The sequence below is a fragment of the Balearica regulorum genome, chromosome 5 (genome assembly GCF_011004875.1).
Source record: "Balearica regulorum gibbericeps isolate bBalReg1 chromosome 5, bBalReg1.pri, whole genome shotgun sequence".
Lineage (NCBI taxonomy): Eukaryota > Metazoa > Chordata > Aves > Gruiformes > Gruidae > Balearica > Balearica regulorum.
In genome coordinates, this window is record NC_046188.1 from 3,438,197 (window position 1) to 3,455,736 (window position 17,540).

General features: G+C 56.9%; 1 protein-coding gene across 5 annotated transcripts in view; it reads right to left on the bottom strand.

Annotated features, from left to right (window-relative positions):
- Positions 1 to 17,540, bottom strand: part of TRIM9 (tripartite motif containing 9) — a 68,637-nt gene that overhangs the window by 17,122 nt on the left and 33,975 nt on the right. For 3 of the 5 annotated variants that reach the window (XR_012835519.1, XM_075753174.1, XM_075753176.1), the window contains exons 2-6: positions 13,293 to 13,388; positions 12,731 to 12,853; positions 3,768 to 3,878; positions 3,044 to 3,197; positions 183 to 340 (exon numbers count right to left, since the gene is read on the bottom strand). Coding sequence is in view for 4 of the 5 variants with exons in the window: in XM_075753174.1 (XP_075609289.1) it covers positions 183 to 340; positions 3,044 to 3,197; positions 3,768 to 3,878; positions 12,731 to 12,853; positions 13,293 to 13,388 (642 nt within the window). In the remaining variant the exon portion in view is untranslated. The remainder of the gene's footprint in view (positions 1 to 182; positions 341 to 3,043; positions 3,198 to 3,767; positions 3,879 to 12,730; positions 12,854 to 13,292; positions 13,389 to 17,540) is intronic. The other 2 variants (XM_075753175.1, XM_075753177.1) reach the window with 1 other exon arrangement.

Consider the following 17,540-nt stretch of genomic DNA (forward strand, 5'->3'; position numbering starts at 1 on the left):
GCCCATAGCTTGTCTGCACTGTCAGCTTCCCCGGGCACCCCAGCAGCGAGCCCCATGTTTCCAGGGAAGGAGGAGACTTGCGAAAAGGCTGGGGAACTCTTTGGTCCCTTCATGGCACGGAAATACTGACGCCAGGAGGAACACCTCGGTGCCGGGACTGGCTTCGTGCTCCGAGCACCTACCCTGAACTGGCCGCCGTTGCCATCATCGAGCTCCAGGATGTAACCTTCCACCTGCACCGTCGACAAGGGGGGCTGCTTCCAGGACAAGGTGGCACTGTTGTTGTGGGTGCAACACTCCTCTAGCTGCAGGATCGGGGGGGCCGGCACTGGGGAGGAAACTAAACACAAATTAGTGTGACCCTGGCTGCTGGCACCACAGAGGAGCAGCGGGGGATAGCCGCGGCGTGCACCCTTCAGCTGGAGCGTGGAGGATGCATTGAAGCCTCGGTGCGAAGCCAGCACGGCACGAGGGATGTAACTGTGATCTCGTGGGTGTGAGGTGGGGAGGAAGCAGAAAGGACTGTTCTCCAGACAAGCTCCACCAAATTCCTCCACCCCGCAGCATGCTGAAGCTGCGATTTCCCCAGAGCTTTTCTGCTTTCTTCCCGTTTTCTAGTGCTTTTTGGTGAAATAGGACAGCGCGACAATATACCTGGTGTAGGACTCTTTACAGCAGCTGGTCCCAAACCTGGGACGCTCTCCCACACGCTCCGCAGAGCTGGCTGCAGCCGTGGGCCTGGCCTTATCTACAAGCATCGCTCTGCTTTTCCATCAACCAAATTCACTGCAATAAAACAAGCGATGCCGGAGCAGCAGAGCCGAGCTTCGGGTCCTGCAGAACGGGGAGCGCCTGATTTTTTTGCCGTGGTAGAGTTTGACCTAAAAGAAGAGGCAACCGCACGAAGCCAGAGACTCGGTGAAGAGATGAGGGTGTCTCTCCACGATGCTGCTTTAGTGCCTGGGACTGACAGCCCTTGACCTGCCACAGAAGGCTCAGGGTCCTCCCATGCTGTCCCAAGCACAGCACCCACTCCCAGGGGTTCCTGTGGGGTCCCCAGGGCTGTCCCCTGCTGCCGAACACCTCCCAGGGAGGGACAAGAGGCACAAGCACATTTCAGAGAGGTCTCCAGACAGGCCCTATGGCCTCCCACCACCTACACAGGGGACATAAGGGACTGCCAGGGCTGCTTCTGCTCAGACTGCTGTATGTGGGCATCTCCACCTCTGTAACGCAGCCCGCTCCTGCTCTGGAAAGCACGGAGGGGTGACAGCACGACAGGGAAAGGGGATGTCCACCGACACATCCCATCCCTGGTCAGGGAGAGCCCTCAATAGAGCTGCTCATCCTCCATCCTCATCCTCGCTGCCCAAAGTCTGATAAGGGCCAGCGAAAAAGAAGACATAGAGAATCCAGACAAGAAGTGGAGGAGCCACGCATGCCCAGGAGAGAAAAGATGGACTCGCTGGCAAAGGTTCACCATCCACCACCTCCCTCTGCAACTCCTCCGCCTCCTGGGTCGGATCCTCAGCAGGAACCACCGGGCTGAGAGCATGGAGAAACGGAGTGGAGAAAGGCCTCGCGTTACAGCTCATACAGAGCAGGGAGCGCTGCTCCTGCCCAGCACGTGCTGGCAATGGACGCGGGATGCCCTGCACCTACTGCTCACCTCTGCTCTTTATCGAGACCTCTGGTGTCGCCCTGCCTCCCCCCCCCGGTGCTGCGACGCGTGTTTGGGATCCCAACTTTCTGCAAAGTCTACGAAACGCAACAACTGATTTCCGCAGCGAGGGTGAGATGGGAGGGCAGCCCGTCAGCTCTGCCCTGCCTCCGCAGAGGAGGGCAGGCGGCTCAACTAGCAGCAGATTTGCTCTTATCAATTAAAAATAACCCTCCGGGCTAAATTGAAAGAAGGGAGGGCAGGAACACACTAACGTCTCCACGGCTGGTGTGTAAGCTCAACAGGAATCCAGCCCTCCCTGGGTTTGGCTCTCCTCGCTATCAAAAAATGTTACTGACACTTCAAATTAACAGCCTGGCTAACGATGAGCAACGCCGAGCGCTCCCAGCAGCCATGCCCAACACACCCTTCTCCCTGCAGCAAATACCAGCGGGGCCGTAATTTGAAGACGCTCGTTATCGTTACGGAGGAAGCGCGTGGTCGACAGCCTTCCTGTGTCTGACCACCGAGAAATGCTGGTGTGTGCAAATGGCTCCCGGGCCAGGAAACCCAGCCGCGACGGCAACCAAGGGCCATGCCAGACCCACGGCTGGTGGCCTTTCCTCCAGGCAGCCCATTTGCACCACGCTGAAGGTACAGGCCTACGTTCCACGTCCTCCGGAGCTTCCCTGCGGCACAGCCCATTTGCATCTTCTGTCAGCTTCCCAGGGCTTGCCAAGACGCAAATTGCTCACAGGTTGCAGCGGCTCTCTGCTTCCTGCCAAGTGATGCAAATGCAGCGGCCCTCCATGCTCGCTCTCTCACAGCGAGACCATGGAGGAAATTGAAACTGAAATAAAAGTCTAAAACAACAGGGAGGAGAGGGGAGGGAAGGAAGACCCCGAGCTAAGCGGCGTGGCTGTGCCTTGTGTCTGGAGGGACGCCGTGGCTGCCCGCAGCAGGCAGCTCACCAGCTGGCCCGTGCCAGACGCTGCTCAGCACTGAGCGTGTGGGTGAGCCCAGGTTTGGGAAGTGCCTTGTGTTGCTCCCGAGATCCTGGTCCCAACCTCCACCAGCTGAGCAGGGACCAACCTGGCTCTCCCGGCGCCGCAGAGCACTTTCTAAAGCACCGCCGGGCAAAACCGAGCTCCTGGCACCTTGGTCTGGCACACAGCTGCTCAGGGATCAGAGACAGAGAGGCACATGGCTGGCCCAAGGGTGCAAAATACCCAGGAACAGGCGTAACTCTGGGTCTGGGGCGCTCAGTTTCGCTGGGAGAAAATGAAAAGCTCCCCTCTGCTGCCCCTTCCCAGTGATGAGATGGATGGAAGCACTCAGCAGGAGCGGAGCTGGGCTTTTGAAAGGCACTGGAAATGTTCTTACCTTTCATCTGCACAAAGTCGAGCTGATGGATGGACTGTAGCAGAGGGGCGTTATCAAGGTTCAGGTCGAAGTCCGTGGTCATCCGGGGTGTGAGCGTCCCCTTTCCCCACTGGTCCTCGGTTAAGTGCACTCTCCTGATGAGAGCGTCGGAGATCTGGTGGCAAGGAGCAGCCTCAGCTACCGAGGGCCACCGGGGCTGCGTGTGCCTTGTCCCTGCCCTGCTCTCCTCCTTCCCTGGGCCTCCCAGGCTGCCACTTCTGTCCCTGACTGCCAAGGGCCAGGACATCACGCGTGGTTTCTAGCATCACCCTTTGCCGCCGGCTCAGATCGGCAGAGGAGCTTTGGGGACTATTTTAAAGGCAGGGTCTAGTATCAAAGGGACCGGCCCAGGAACGAACGGTGGGGTGCAGTTCTCAAGTGCTGTACGTTCATCTCTCACTGGAGAACCACGAGACAGCACGTTATGATCACTGCTCCAGAGATACACCACCGTGTGCTGCAGCCCTCTGGTCAGAGTAAGCGACGACCCTGGCCGGGTTCTGCTGCTGTCCTGCTGTCCACCTGGAGGTGATGAGAGGTTGGCCCTTGATTTTATGGCTCGAAAAGCTGCTACACCATCCTTGGTGTAACTCCCCCAACTCTGCCGCGTTACCCCTGGGCCCTCGGCTGTGCGATGCCTTTCCCGCTCCCCTCGCAGCCCAGGCACGAGCAGCTCCACACCAACCTGCAGGAAGCCGCTGGGGTCGTTCTCCTTGATGACCTCCAGGCAGTACTCCATCAGACCCGTGGTCTGGCGCAGCTTGACCGTGCAGTGAGAAATCTGGTCTCGTACCACCTGCAATGGGACAAGGAGAGCAGCGTTGGGGACACGGGGAGCAAACGGGCTTTGGTGCTGCGTGGGCACAGGGACAGGGTCAGGGCAACGCAAAGGGAAACAAGGAAGACTCCAGGAAAGAGAAAAGAGCAGAACTGGCCAAGACTCGTACACCAAATTCCAGATCCTTGAAAACCTGGCGAACAACAACAAGCCTCGTTTAGCTCAAAATTATTAACCCACGGAACTACCCAAAGCAGTAGGGCAGTTCCATGCTCTGTCTTTACTTCAGACAGCTTCCAAATGACAGCTTATGAACTCCATGCAAAGCAAAAGCCTACCTCCGTGGGTACAGAGCCGCTGCTGCAGCCTCCGTGGCGCTGCCTGCCCTACCCATCCCCGGCACGGAGCCGGGCTGCGAGGCTGGCTCTGGGGCAGCGGCACCCAGCCGCCCCGGGTGAGGAGTGAGCCCCATATTTTGGTATTTCCAAGAGGAATGAACACACCCCCACCCCCAAGTTCAGCTCTGACTATTGATCTGTTTGAGATGCTCATCTGCCCAGCAGCTGAGATGGACCACGCTGCAGAATTGCCTCATTTTCTCCACTGGCCGCAGCGGGAATCTGGGGATGAGCTCAGAGGGAGAGGTGTGCCAGTGAGAGAAGATAAATCCCGCAGGTCTTGCGGTGGGGGTCCCTCCAGCACGGCGAGCACTGCCCGCGGCTGCTCAGCCTGCACGTTGCAGCACGTCTTCTTGCACCCACGGATGGTTCCCCCAGGGGAATGGGTTTCAGCGTCCCAGCAGCCGAGTACCAGCAAATGTGTGGTTTGGCTGGCTGAAACACAGCGGAGAGGATGGGGTTCAGGTCCCAACACTGCGAGGGCGTTTGAAGGGCGGCCGGTCCCTCAGAGCAACTGCAAGTGCTCCCTCCTGGAGACAGTGCAGGTCTGCACCCGGTGCCAGCAGGATTTCTGTCAGACAGACCTGGCGGTGGGTGGGAGATCGGCAGAGTGGCTCAGGAAGAGAGATTTTCTGCTTTAGAGGAACGTGCCCATTGCAGATCATTATTTTTTTTTTTTCTGGAGCAGCTTTAAAGCTGTGTAAAGTTATCCACTAGGACTGAACAAAGCTACGCAGCTCTAGAGACCACAGCTATTCAGGATGTTACAGACACTAAAGATGAGCTCTGCATCAGCAGCTGCAGCTGCAGCGTGATGGAAAAGACTGCAATAAGCAGCGATTAACATTTCTGAACGCAGAGTTGCATCCTCAGCACCGCAGTGGGTGAATCCCAGCGCCTGTGTGCCCACCGCTCCACAGGCACAGCAGCGCTCGGGCTGAGGAGCATCTCCTCCCGTGAGCATCCCTACCGGTCTGGGGGACGGGGAGGTGAAACGAAGCACATGTCAGCCTCCTGCGGTGAATGAACCGGGGCTTCAAGGGAGGCGATGACTCCTGCGGGGCAATCAATCCCACCATGTGTTGTTTAATTATAATTTAATCACCTCTACTTAATCACCCAACAGGAAGAAAAGACTCATGAACTTGGGACAATGTATCTGCTTCTGTGAAATGCTACGAAACACTCTCCTACCCAGCTTCTGATTTTTAGGGAGCAGCCGGTCCTTGCTGCTTTTAGCAATCCCAGCGCGATATTTCCAGCAAGCTGGGGGCTGGGGAGGGGGCTGCACCCAGCGCACCCCCTGTGCAGGGCAGACAGGGCAGCAGGGGGAGCTCCCATATTGCTCCTCCGGACCAAGACGTGTGTACGGAGGCTTGCAGAGACGCTGGATGGCTCTGAGACAGGGCTAGCGAGCAGCATGATCGGCACACACCGGTTTTGGCCTGAAACGCTGTCATTAGAGGGAAGAGTTCGTTCAATGCCAGTTGAGTGCACTGGAGTGGCTCTGCTGGGATGGAGCGGAGGCAACAGCTTGTCCTGGAGATCTGGACTCCTACACTGACCTCTGCCAGAAGCATGGGCAGGCCCCTGGCCTTCCTTTCTCCATGGGGATGGTCAGTCCTTTGGGGTGGGATCCAGAAGTGCAGCAGGGGTGCAAAGCCTTGCAGGAAGCCGCAGCTCCTGCCGTGCGACACAAAGCAGCCCCTTGCATTAATTTGATCTCTTCTGCCCAGAGAGACGGTGCTGGGGGGGTTGTTCTGCTCTTACAACGGGTGTTGGCCGTGTGGATGTTGGGTCTCAGCTGCAGACCGTGGTGTTACCACTGAGTGGGAGATGAACCTTGCCTGTGGGCTCCAACCTTGCTCTTAGAGCATATCCTGAGTGCAGCTACCGAGCCAGAGCAAGGTTTGCATTCCCTGCCTGCTGGGCTGCAGGGGGGCAAGGGGGGGATCCCACCCTGAATGCCCAGAAAAGCAGCCTCCTTCTGTCACTGAGACCCCTCTCCGGGGAAATGCACATGCCACCAGGAAGACAGCAAAGATGGGATTGGTAAAACAATCTTCTTATCTTCTTTGCAGCTTAAATCTCTGTCTGGTTTGCCCAGGATAATGAATTTGTGAGCTTCTCCCTGCCCAAATAGATGCTTTCGAAGTATTACCAGAATTGCCATCTGCTACCACCAGCCAGACATGAGACCCCAAGAAACAGCATTTGCTCGGTGAAGCCAGGCACGGTGTCCAGCACAGCCCCGGACACACGGCTGGCTCCCCCAGCACCCACTTGGCCAAGAGACGGGCTTACCGGCGAGGCAAGGGGACCTGCCACCGCTGCTGCGGCGTCGGCGTGAGACCTCCGGGCATTCCTGGCACTGTCTGGAGGGGGGAGCTCGACACGGAGATGCCAGCCCCGGCTTTGCCCCTCCGCCCTGCCCGCTCCCCGGCAGCAGGGTGAGGTGAGGCCAGCGCCAGGCAGCTCCAGGCTGATTAATTACCGAGCTTCCTGGCAGATTATCCCTGCTAATAAAGGTCTGGTCCGGAGTGGAAGCGCTTGCTGCAGGCTGTCACTGAGGCTACGTAAATCTTTACACGTGTGGGTGCAAACTGAGATACAAGAAATTGCATTTAAACATAAGTAAAAGCTTTTTGTTCCCCCATAAAGGTGGTCAAACACCAGAACAGAGAAGCTGTGGAGTCTCCAGTCTTGGAGACATCCAAACCCCGACTGGAGGCAGCCTGCTCTAGGTGCTCCGAAACTGCACCCAACGCAGCAATCCTGCCCTTCTGTAACTCTGTGATCCCCTTTGGGGACCGAGCACCTATTCACCTGGAGAACTAGAGCATGAAACAGCAGTTTAATTGCAGCATCTACACAGCAGGCAAGCTGAGAGCAGAAAGCCATGGTTCCCTTCACCACCAAACTGTTTCCAAAGCAAGAGGAGGGATCTTCGGTCGGGACCTAGCGGGGCTTCGGGGCTTTACAGCTTCCACACAAGAAAAAAGGGATGCAGACAGGAACAGGGAGACTCCGTGGGATGCAGACAGGAATAGGGAGACTCCGTGAATTGCTTCGATTAGCGAAACGACAGGTTTTAAAAACAAGACATAAGCATCCCCCACACCTCTGAAGGCACGGTCTGAAACCAGCGGGGCCAGCGAAGCCCACGAGTTTTCCGTATGGCCTGAAGCATCCTCTGGTTCTCCTCATGCATCAGGGACTTCCAGTCCCTGGGGTACCTCAGCTCCCTGTTACCCCAGTGATGAAGAGTATTTTGATGAAGACAGTTGAAAGCAAAATTTGGAAGGTCCTCAAGCCTTCGACTCGTGCGAGGAAACGAGGCTGGGCTGGGCTGAGGGGCAGCCTCAGGAGGTCTCAAAAAGCTTGCAGGATCCACCCGATCGCCAGGAAAACCAGGCTGCCATGAATTCTGCGTAGATGGTTTACAAACCTCTCCTGAAACTATGCGGGTAACGGTGGCATCTTCTGAGAAAGGGCTAATGGCTCAGCTGGCGAGGGGATTTGGGCAGCTCCATACGTTTTGTTTGCGATCACTTTTATCAAACGCCTTTTTCTTCCTTTAGGTGCCAAAGGAGGCAACAGCCAGAACCTGGCTGCTAATTACAGCCTATAAAAAGGACTTTTGCCGTGCACTCACAGCAGCTCACTACTACCTTAAAATAGGAAATTTATTTCAAGAGCTTTTCTTCCCTGGAAGATGACATTAACTATAATTTACATTTTAATACAGCTCCTAGAAGGCAGTAACATCTGCACTCATCTCTACTTAAATGTTTTCCTCACCTTCCTCCTCTTTTTAGTACTTGGTTAGATTCCTGGTTTCCAAGGCACTCAACCTCGCTTGAACCTCGGCTCCTCAGCGCCCGGGACAAATCCTGCCGGGGATGGAGCCTCCGCACCCCGGGCACACCGTGGCCGGGGTACGGTCACCTACACGGCTGTGGGGAAGGAGGACGGTGTTTTGGGGAGCAGTGCTGCTGTGCTTCGCCGCAGCGCTGCAAACCCAGATGGAAAAATCCCGCATGGAAAAATCCCCAGGATAGATCCCGGCGGTTTGATTGTGCTGAATCCCCCAACCACGCGTCCTCTGAGCAGAGCATTTCCAGGTGAATGTTTCCATGGTGACTTGCCTCTTGCTATTGGGAGAGGAGGCTCAGGCTGGAGCCGGGAAAAGCGGAGAGCTGCTGTGTTACCAACCCCGTGCGATGCTGGCAGCGACACGTCCTGGGGACTGGCACAAGCCCGTTTTCATCAAAGGCACCAGGAAGCGCGGGAAGGTGCAACACGGAGACCTGGTCTCCAGTGCAGAGAGCTGCTGGAGAACATCGCACCTGGGCAGATGCTGCGGAGGACAGACTTGATCCAGCTCTTCAACAAAACAAGTGGAAAGCTCGAGGGACATCAGAAAACCAGAGGCATCCCTGCAGCTCGGTCACAGCTCTGCAGAGCTGCTCGTCCATCAGCCGATGCCCTTCCCAAGGTGCTCAGACACCGCGGCAGGGGGAAAATAGTGCAGGGTGTGGAGGGATTAGTACGAGAAAGCAACGGTCTGGTATCTGCATCTTGGGGAAATAAGGCGCCTCGTGATGAGCTTATCTGACCTGTGTGTCCTGTCTGGTGTTTCCAACAGAAATGGTATGGCACAGGAAACCAAACCTGTGCTTCTGTCCTGTCTCTCCTCCTTTCACACCAGTCCTGACACCAGTGACCTAATCCAATGGGACACATCAACTTCTCTTGGGCTTCCTGGAAAATCCTGACTGTATCCTGACCCCTAAAGAAGGGTCACGGACCAGCATTCCATCTCTGGAGATCCAGCGCTACGGACAGGAGCCCTTGGTGAGCGTTTCGTGTATCATTAGCTCCCCTGGGAAAGGTGGCAACCGCTGTTTGCCTGCAAGGGCTCTGCAGCCAAAGCACCGTGGGGAAATCACAGAGCAAAGACATCCTATGACCTGAAGGCCAGAAGAAGGTCAGAATAGTCCACCACGCTGCCGAGGGCTTAAAGGAGGTGCACACAGAGCTCAGTCCACGTGTGCTGTGGACTGAGGAGAGATTTCTTCCTGGGACAACACTGCAGGGAGGCCTCTGTGCGCCCTGCTCAAACTGGCCCATGTCATAGGGAATCATCCCTTGGGTCCTTTGAAAACCAAGGCCAACAACGAGGAGCAGGACAGACAAGGAGGTCTGTCCCAGAGCTCGAGCAGGCACCTGGCCCCACTGCTCCTCTGGATGTTATTTTTTAAAGCCTGGGTTCTTACTCTGAATCCAAGTGTAGGGGGAGCTTGGGGAAAGGCGGGGGAGCATCCCTTCTAAGTTCATTTCCTCCCAATCCTCTCCCTCTCCGGAGCAATTAGTGTTGGCCCACAGGCAAACCTGGATTTGTGCCGGCATCCGTGAAATATGTGTCAAGCCAAAGTAGGTCAGTCCTGAAGCCAAGCCGAGCCAAACTCCAGGCACGGCACGGGAACGAACGGGAACTTGGGCTCCCCGGTGAAAGGCACCTGTGGCAGTGTGCCAGCCAGCAGGCTCTGTCCCTCCGTGCCTCTCGTCCTCGCTCACACGGTGCCGTACCGTGCCGTGATGGCCAAGGTCCCCACAGGCAGGAGGGGCACCCGTGGAGCCATCGGCTGCAGCCAGGGCACTGTGGCTCCGTGCCAGCTGCTGGAGCAACTAGTTTGGGTCTGAAAGGGCTCCTGGGTGGCACAGCTAAATCCCACTGGTCAATCTATCTGCTCATCTCCTCCTCAGCTGAGATGCTCCGGGGACGTGGCAGTGGCAGGCCAGGTAGGATGCTCTGGACTGGTCTCCTCTGGGAAAGGGTGAAGCTATCACTGCAAGTCAGCAGCCAACACTGTCCTGTCCTAATGTGACCATCAACCAGGACGAACCCCACGGCCCTGCAGCAGGACCCCCTGGGTCCAAACTCAGCACACCGTGCGTGCCAGGGCACGCGCAGGAAGAGACAGCGCGCAGCACGCTGCCGAGGACGGGGGCAGGCGGAGGTGGGGTCCCGCAGCCAGCCCACCGTCCTTCCCGACACCCTGGAAGGATTCCTGCTCTGTCTGCAACCCTTCCAGCACTCCAGACCCTCGGAGCAAGAGCTGGGGGCTTTGTCACACCCCCCCCCCGCAGTCAGCCCCAGCCTTGGACAGCGGGGGGGGACGTCCCTTCGGGAGGCAGCTGCTCCAGGCACAATGCTGCTTTCATGTCTCCTCGCGTTCCCCCGACCCTTTGCGTGAGGCGACCAGCCCGGCCCGTGCCCAGCTGGAGCTGCAGGTGCTGCCTTTGTCCGGGGGGGTTCCTTGGAAGGGGCAAAGGGGAAACTGCCCCACGGGGCGATGACCCGGGCAGCCCCTTCCCCTGGGTGACAGAGCACGGTGGGGACGGTGGCAGTGCTGGGGAAGGGGGTGCGGGGAACAGGCTGCAGGGTTGGTGGCGAACGCTCGCCTCGGTGGCCTGGTGTGGCCGGGGAATCCTGTGCGTGCACGAGGAGGACAGCGGGGAGGTGCCCAACGGGGCTGAGACTCGCCTGCACCCCCTGTCCCGTCTGCAGGCTGCGAAAGCAGGCAAGACCCTCTCTGTCCCCGTCCCCAAGCCAGAGGGGAAGGATGTGGGCTCACCTGGGCTGCGTGCCGAGGCTGTGCATCCCAGCCTGACGATGCTGAAGCCCTGGAAGGCAAATCTCGGTGTGCCAGACCCTAGCTGGCACTCGGGTGGGTCAGCGCTGCACGAGTCTCCGCATACAAGCCTAAGACCAAGGCAGTACCCCTGCATTTATTATTTACCCCCTCTACCCCCTGCAAGAATTAAAAGAGAAAATCAAATAATTTCAGGCTAAAAATCTGACCAAGGCTGCCCAGGCTGCAGAGCCGAGGGGAGCAGCTTCTGGATGTGAAACACCAGCTGCCGCGATGCTCCTGGTAACGGGATGCAGGTTCGTGTGCCACGTCTGCTGGAGCACGCGGCGCCACGGAGCCCCTCCTGCCCGTGCAGCTCCCTTCCCACGGCGTGTGGCAGGCTGCAAGAGCTCTGTCCTTCGGGGATGGATGTTCAAGGGCTGAGCTTAACAGAGTCCAGTCTGAAACCCAGGGGCTGTTTCTTCTTTTAAGGGCCAGGCCTAATGACAAAGCTGGGGCGGATGGGGGTGGGATACACGTGCGTGCATGTTGGGGGGACAGGCGATACGGCAAGAGCGAGCAGTGGGATGTAGATTCCTTCCTCCAGCCAAAAAGTGAAAGGCTTCCTGGGGTTGTGCTCAGCAGGGAAATTGCTTTGTGATGGTGGGCTTTGTGAGAGTTTAATTAACCGTGCCCTGAAGGGGAAGAGGGCAAGAGAGCCCACCGGGCAGTGGGGGTCCTCTCTGCACCCAGAAGACAGGCCGGTGGCGTGGCATGCCTGTTCTGGCTGCTATTATCCATCTTCCGATGGAATCACTCGTGGGCCCTCACGTTGTGGTGCCCATCATCTGCAGGCAGCCTGGAGACCGGTGGCCTCCTCCCTCATTTTAGGCAGGTCCAGGAATCCCTCCGGGAACCTCTTGGATGGCCCAAAGGAAGGCTGGGAGGGGGCTGCAAGTGGAGCCAGAGAAGAGATACAGATGCTTCTAGCCCAAACACTGAAACGCCCTTGGAAGAGGGACCCTGGAAGCACGGAGCGATGTCGGTTTGAAATGCCCCAGCTGGCCCGTATCAGTGATGGCCACGGTGCAGCTACCTCGTCCAACAGATACTGGGCACTGCTACACCCGCTCCACCGCTCCCGGGTGAGATCTGGCCCTTCGCCTCCCCTCTCGGCCCCAAACCAGCTGAAAAGACGCAGTGACTGCAGGAATGACACAACCCAGGAGCCTGTTTTCACAGCTGACCTCAACGCTCACGTCTAGAGCTGCATCTCCGCTCCCCCAGTGCCACCAATTCACCTCTCAGTGCAACCACCACCCTAAGGCCATGAGGTGCTCACCAAGCACAGAAAACAGAGCAATTCTCGCTCCTGCCTGATGACAAAAGTGACGTGTCATGACACCGAGTGCTCCAGGACTTCAGCTGAAGCCAGCAGAAGTTACAGGCACTCAGCATCCTGCAGGATCGCGCTAGTAGCTCGGAAGCAACATGGGACATGAACGAGGTCATCTTCCAGCCTGTGGATGCTGGACGCTTGGCTCTGCTGAGCTGGTAACTAGTAACTGGCCCAGTAAAGGAGTCATTCAGTGGGAACCACCGCCTGGGAGAACCAGCACTTTGCTCAGGGCCCGTCGTGCTCCGAGCGGGCTGGGCCTCTGCAGCAAAACAGACTTCAGCTAACGTGACAAGCAAGCAGAGTGGCTTTCCCGTGACCTCGCTGCTCCTCCCGCGGCGCTTCACCCCAGCAAACAGCATCACGGTCCTCGTCCCCGTCCGGTGCCAACCCTGCAGACAGCTCTCTGACCGCCCCGGCCGGCGCGTAGGGACTCACCTTTAGCTTGTGCTCGTGCTCCTTGTTGACGCGGGACAGCAGCTGGGCTTTCCTGCGGTTGAGGGCGTCGATGAGGGCGTCACACTGGGCCACCAGGCAGGCCTCGAACTCCACGCTGTTCTCCTGCGGGTCAGAGCAGAGCATCACAGCCCGGAGCACGTCTCCGTTTCAGTTGGGAAACCTGATTTTTTTATGGTACATGGGCCACTTTTATACGTGCAACACACAAATCTATACCATTTGCACATGGGGTACTTATGCCCTTGGCTCGTGGCAAAAGTGGTGGTGGCAGGTGAGGAACAGGTCTGGTCCGTCCTGCCACATCCTCGGATGTGCCTGTGGCAGAGATGGGAAGGGCTGGGGTCTCTGCTGCTCGCTCCAGGGCACAGGCAGCTTTGGGAGGAGCAGTTCTGGGGAGGGCTGTAGGGGGGGTAATATGAAAAGTCAGGTCTCTCTTTGGGAGAGCACCCATCAAACCAAGCTGGGAAGATGGGACAGAGGATCGCAGAGAGCAGCTCATCCTGGTGGGAAGGGGCTGTTCCTCAGCCAGGAGACACAGTACCTGGATTTGCTGCACCATGTTGCGGAGCTGGACCAGGAACTCTTTTGCTTCCTTGGCTCTGTCTGACAACCCGTTCAGGGCCTGGGAAAGCTGGCTCTGCAGAGGAAGAAAGAGCGGGGTCATTTCCATGTCCTGGACTCATCCTTGTGCTGGAGGAGCTGATGTGTGTGCGATGTGGGCTGGGGATGAACTGCAGCCCAGCACGGCCTTGCCAGGATGTGCAACCTTCAGCAACCCACCGAGGTGTCCTGCCCCTGCTGCCCTGAGCGTAAGGAGAGGAAAAGGAGGGTTAGCCATCATCATGGATACCCGGGGTTTGGGAAGCAGGTATTGGGTGTCCACCTCCTCCATCGGCTCCCCTGGGTGATGACAAACAAGCCACATCCATCCTGGGTCTCAAAGCGAGCCAGTCGCTACCTCCCCTGGATCTGCACTCTCCGGGGAGCCAGACACCACAAATCCTGTAGGATCAGGCCCGTGTTGGCTGAGGGTGATCAGCAAAAGGGCACAGGTCAGGCCACCCGAATCAGACTGAAAATCTCCTGAAAGCTAAGGTGAAGCAGGGTCCTCCACCACCACGCACAACACGGACTGCCCCTTCCTCCTCCAGTGCTAGGGCTGGGAGCTCCGGCCCGTGCCAAGCTGAGCGGCGTAACACGGCAACAATAACGATCTGTCTGGTGCTTTTTCATTTCCATGGTGCTTTCCAAACATTAACTCCGGAATCTTCCACTTTTGCCACGATTTCAGTAAGAGTTATTATCTCAAGAGCTGGGCAAACCACCCGTGACACAAATTTACCTCTGGGAAAGATTCTGCCTCTTTCGTGGGCTGCAAAACGCCTGCAAACACCCACGCGGGTTTTGAGGTGTGATCTTTCTTTGTGGGAGACACAGAAGGTGGCCCAGAAGACGGCCGATGTCCCTATATCTCCAAAAACCTAATGTGACCTGCGGTCGGGACGTCGGCACCGGGCTGGCACCTGCCTGGTCGTGCTGTGCTCCCCCGGACGCTGGCACGGGGAGAGGGAGGAGGTGAGACGAGAGCGGGGGGAGTGATGGTGCAGAAGGGATGCGAGGTCACCGGAGCGCAGCGCCTGCTGAGATGGGGCTGGGCTGAAATCGAGAAAAAAAGAATTGCTATCGAAGAGACGGGGTAACAAACGAATGGCAACCATTTAATGGCTCAGAAAATGACCCTACCGCTGCTTCCCTGGGAGATGTTAATACAACCCTAGCGATTTCTGCATTTCCTTTGTAATTTATCGTGCCCGAGTCATTAGGATGTGGAGCTAATCAGCGAATGCATCTCTAATAAAACCGGGATTGCTAAGTCAGCTCAGCAGGGCCTCCCCATCCCTCCTCCCCCCTCTCCCCGAGCAAAGGCTGGAGGAGAGCCGAGGTCGGAGCCCGAGCTGCTCCCCGTGGCCCTGGCAGCCCCACGCACCGCAGGGACAGCCCAGCCCTGCCTCGTCCTCCCCGCTGCGCCACGGCAAAACCCTCCATCGCCCTCCGCAGCCCCTGCACGGCTCCAGCCCTCCCAGATTTAGGAAGACGTCTTAAGCCCGGCAAGGTGGTTTGCTGAGAACCGAGCGCTGCAGGGCTCTGGTCTGTGATAATGCAGGCAATTAATAGAGAAAATCAGCAGGAGTTTGTTATGTTTACAAGCTCCTCATTAAAATTGCAGCATAGTGGGGTTTTTTCCTTTAATACAGTCTTTGGAAGGCTTTTTTTTCTATCAACATACATTTCAGAAAGGGGACCTTTATATCAACATAACTCTTTGAGGATTTCCTAATGGGAAAGCATTTTAAATGTGCTCTTAAAATTTAATAAGAGCTCTGCAGCACCAGTGCGCACTGTCCACGTGCAGCTCCTTCACCCTGGACACCCCCAGCCTCACAGCACAACGGCTTCCACGGCGCAGCAAGCTTTGAGCCTGTCCACAAAAAGAAAAAGATGGTCCATCGCCTTCAGAGCATCCCTCCCCGCGGTCTTACACCGCATCCCCCTCCTCGGCTCAGCCCTTCCCTCAAGTTCCTACGTATGGGTGGCCACGGGCTCCTCACCAGAAAGGTGAGCTCTAAGGTTCGTTTTTTTTATCGGCATGAGCTTCATGGAAGGGTCCCCGTGACGCCAAGGCTCTCCCGGAGCGGAGACGCGTTCCTCGACACATCCCCTTTGAAACAAACATCTGGCCAGCTCTCCCGCTGCATCCCCGCTGCTTACGGCAAGAGTCACCCCGCTGGGGACTCATCACGGTTAGCCCGTTAAACAAGGTTAATTAACGCTATACGACAACGGAGCGCGTATGGGAACGTGCGCAGGGACTCGCGGGCACGCCTGAATGTATTCGTTAAGGGCAGCGCTGCAGGCGCAGTGACAACGTGATTCATAACCGTACGCCACAGAAAAACAAAGTCCTTCTGGTTTCTGTTATGATGTTAATAAGTCAGAGGCTGCGGAGAGAAATGAAATGACTGATCGGGTCTGTAAATTCTACAGGAACCTTCCATGACCCTTGGAGCAAACCCAAGCTTTAATGCAGTCTGTCGCTTCGGAGAAGGATTTCATCACCGGACACGGGAGGCAGAGTCACAGGTTTCCCACAAGTGTGTGATCTACACGGAGGGAGCAGGAGATGGAGATTCAGGAGGGGTCCTCTGCACGGGAGCAGGGGGTCGGAAGGACCTCAAGCCTTGTCTCCTGTGGATGCTGTACCAGATCGCATGAAACGAGATGCTGTTATTATTTCTGACACACACACTGGAGGGATCTCCCCTCCTTGCAAAGAGCTGAAACGTTGCACTTGGCATCTCTGCGTGGAAACAAAATCTTTGGGGCTTCTCAGGGCTGGGAACCCCACTCTGGGGACCACTGTCCCCCCTCAGAGCAGGGCACAGTGGATGGAAACCCAGTGTCCTCCAGCGTGCCGTGGGCCAGCCAGCTCGCATGCGCTGGAGCAAAGTCCCACCCCGAGCTAGTGCAGGCAGGGGAATTAATGAGTGTGAAATGAAGAAAAATCCCATTTAGCGCCGTCTTAAAATCAAGTGAATTTGTTCTTTGCTGAAAGCTGGCCTCTTTTTCAATGCTCTTGTTTCAAGACACTAAGAGGAGACCTCTGCAATTCACATCAGCATTAATGGGAGCTAAGCATTTAAATCTCTGTCCCTGGAGCACTTAGGAGAGGATCTGTCCCCTCTTTGTGCTCACTAATAGCTCTGTAACCCTCCTTCCCAGGCAGGGCTGACAAAGGGATTTCTGTCGCTCTTTCATTCTCCCTTGTCCCAGATCACGGGGAGCGCAGTCGGTGCAGAAGGCTGCTGGCTCAGTAGGGCTGAGCAAGCTCCAAGAAACGGAGAAAAGCACCATTTTAAACTCTGCATCATCTCTCAGATGGAGCTGGTCTGGTTCTCCTCCCGTATAACCCAGCTGCTAGCGATGGAGCTCCTCCGGGTTTACCTTGAGGCGAGGAGGGAGCTGAGCCTGTTATTTTAGGAGCTGCTGAGCACCGCTCGGCATTGGATGCTGGATTCGCGGAGCTGGTTCTGTGTGTCAGCTCCATCTGGCATACTGGGAAAAATCTGAAGTTGGCTAGCGTTGGCCACCAACAAGAGCGAGGAACAGTTGCTCTTGTTTCAAACCCCAACTCGCTTGCAGGCTCTGGCACTAGAGAAAGTCCCTGGAGTACTCGGGAGAGATGCCAGTCTCTGCTCAGTGGAGAGGAGGGCTCCTCTGCAAGCCAAAGCCCAGTTGCCAGCCCGAGTCCCCTGGCCACCCAGGAGCTGCGATGCCCTGCCCTGCCTGCCCCCTGCCCGCACGCGCTGCGACCACATGCAGGAAAGCTCGTCTGTGTGTGACGGTGAAAGGGCACGAATTCAAACGAGATCAGGAAAGGACGTTTCTGTTCAAGGTCAGGCCAAACGTAGGCTCCAGCGCAGCATCTTCTGTACAAGGGTGCTCTTCCAGCCCCCAACAGTTCGCAGCTCAGGAACCTCATGAGGTTGGCGTGGCTTTCATGTAGCCTGTGTAACCCCCTAGGATTTCTCTTCTACAGAACTGTCCTGTCTCCTTGTGACCACCATAAGCTTTTATCACTCACAAGGTCCTGTAGCAAGGAGTTCCCAGCTTCAGGTTAGGTTTACGGTTGGACTCGATGATTTTAAATGTCTTTTCCAGCCCAAACGGTTCTGTGCTTCTCAGTGCGTGCCCCGTGCAAGCCACCTCCTCTGGGCTGCTGCAGACCCTG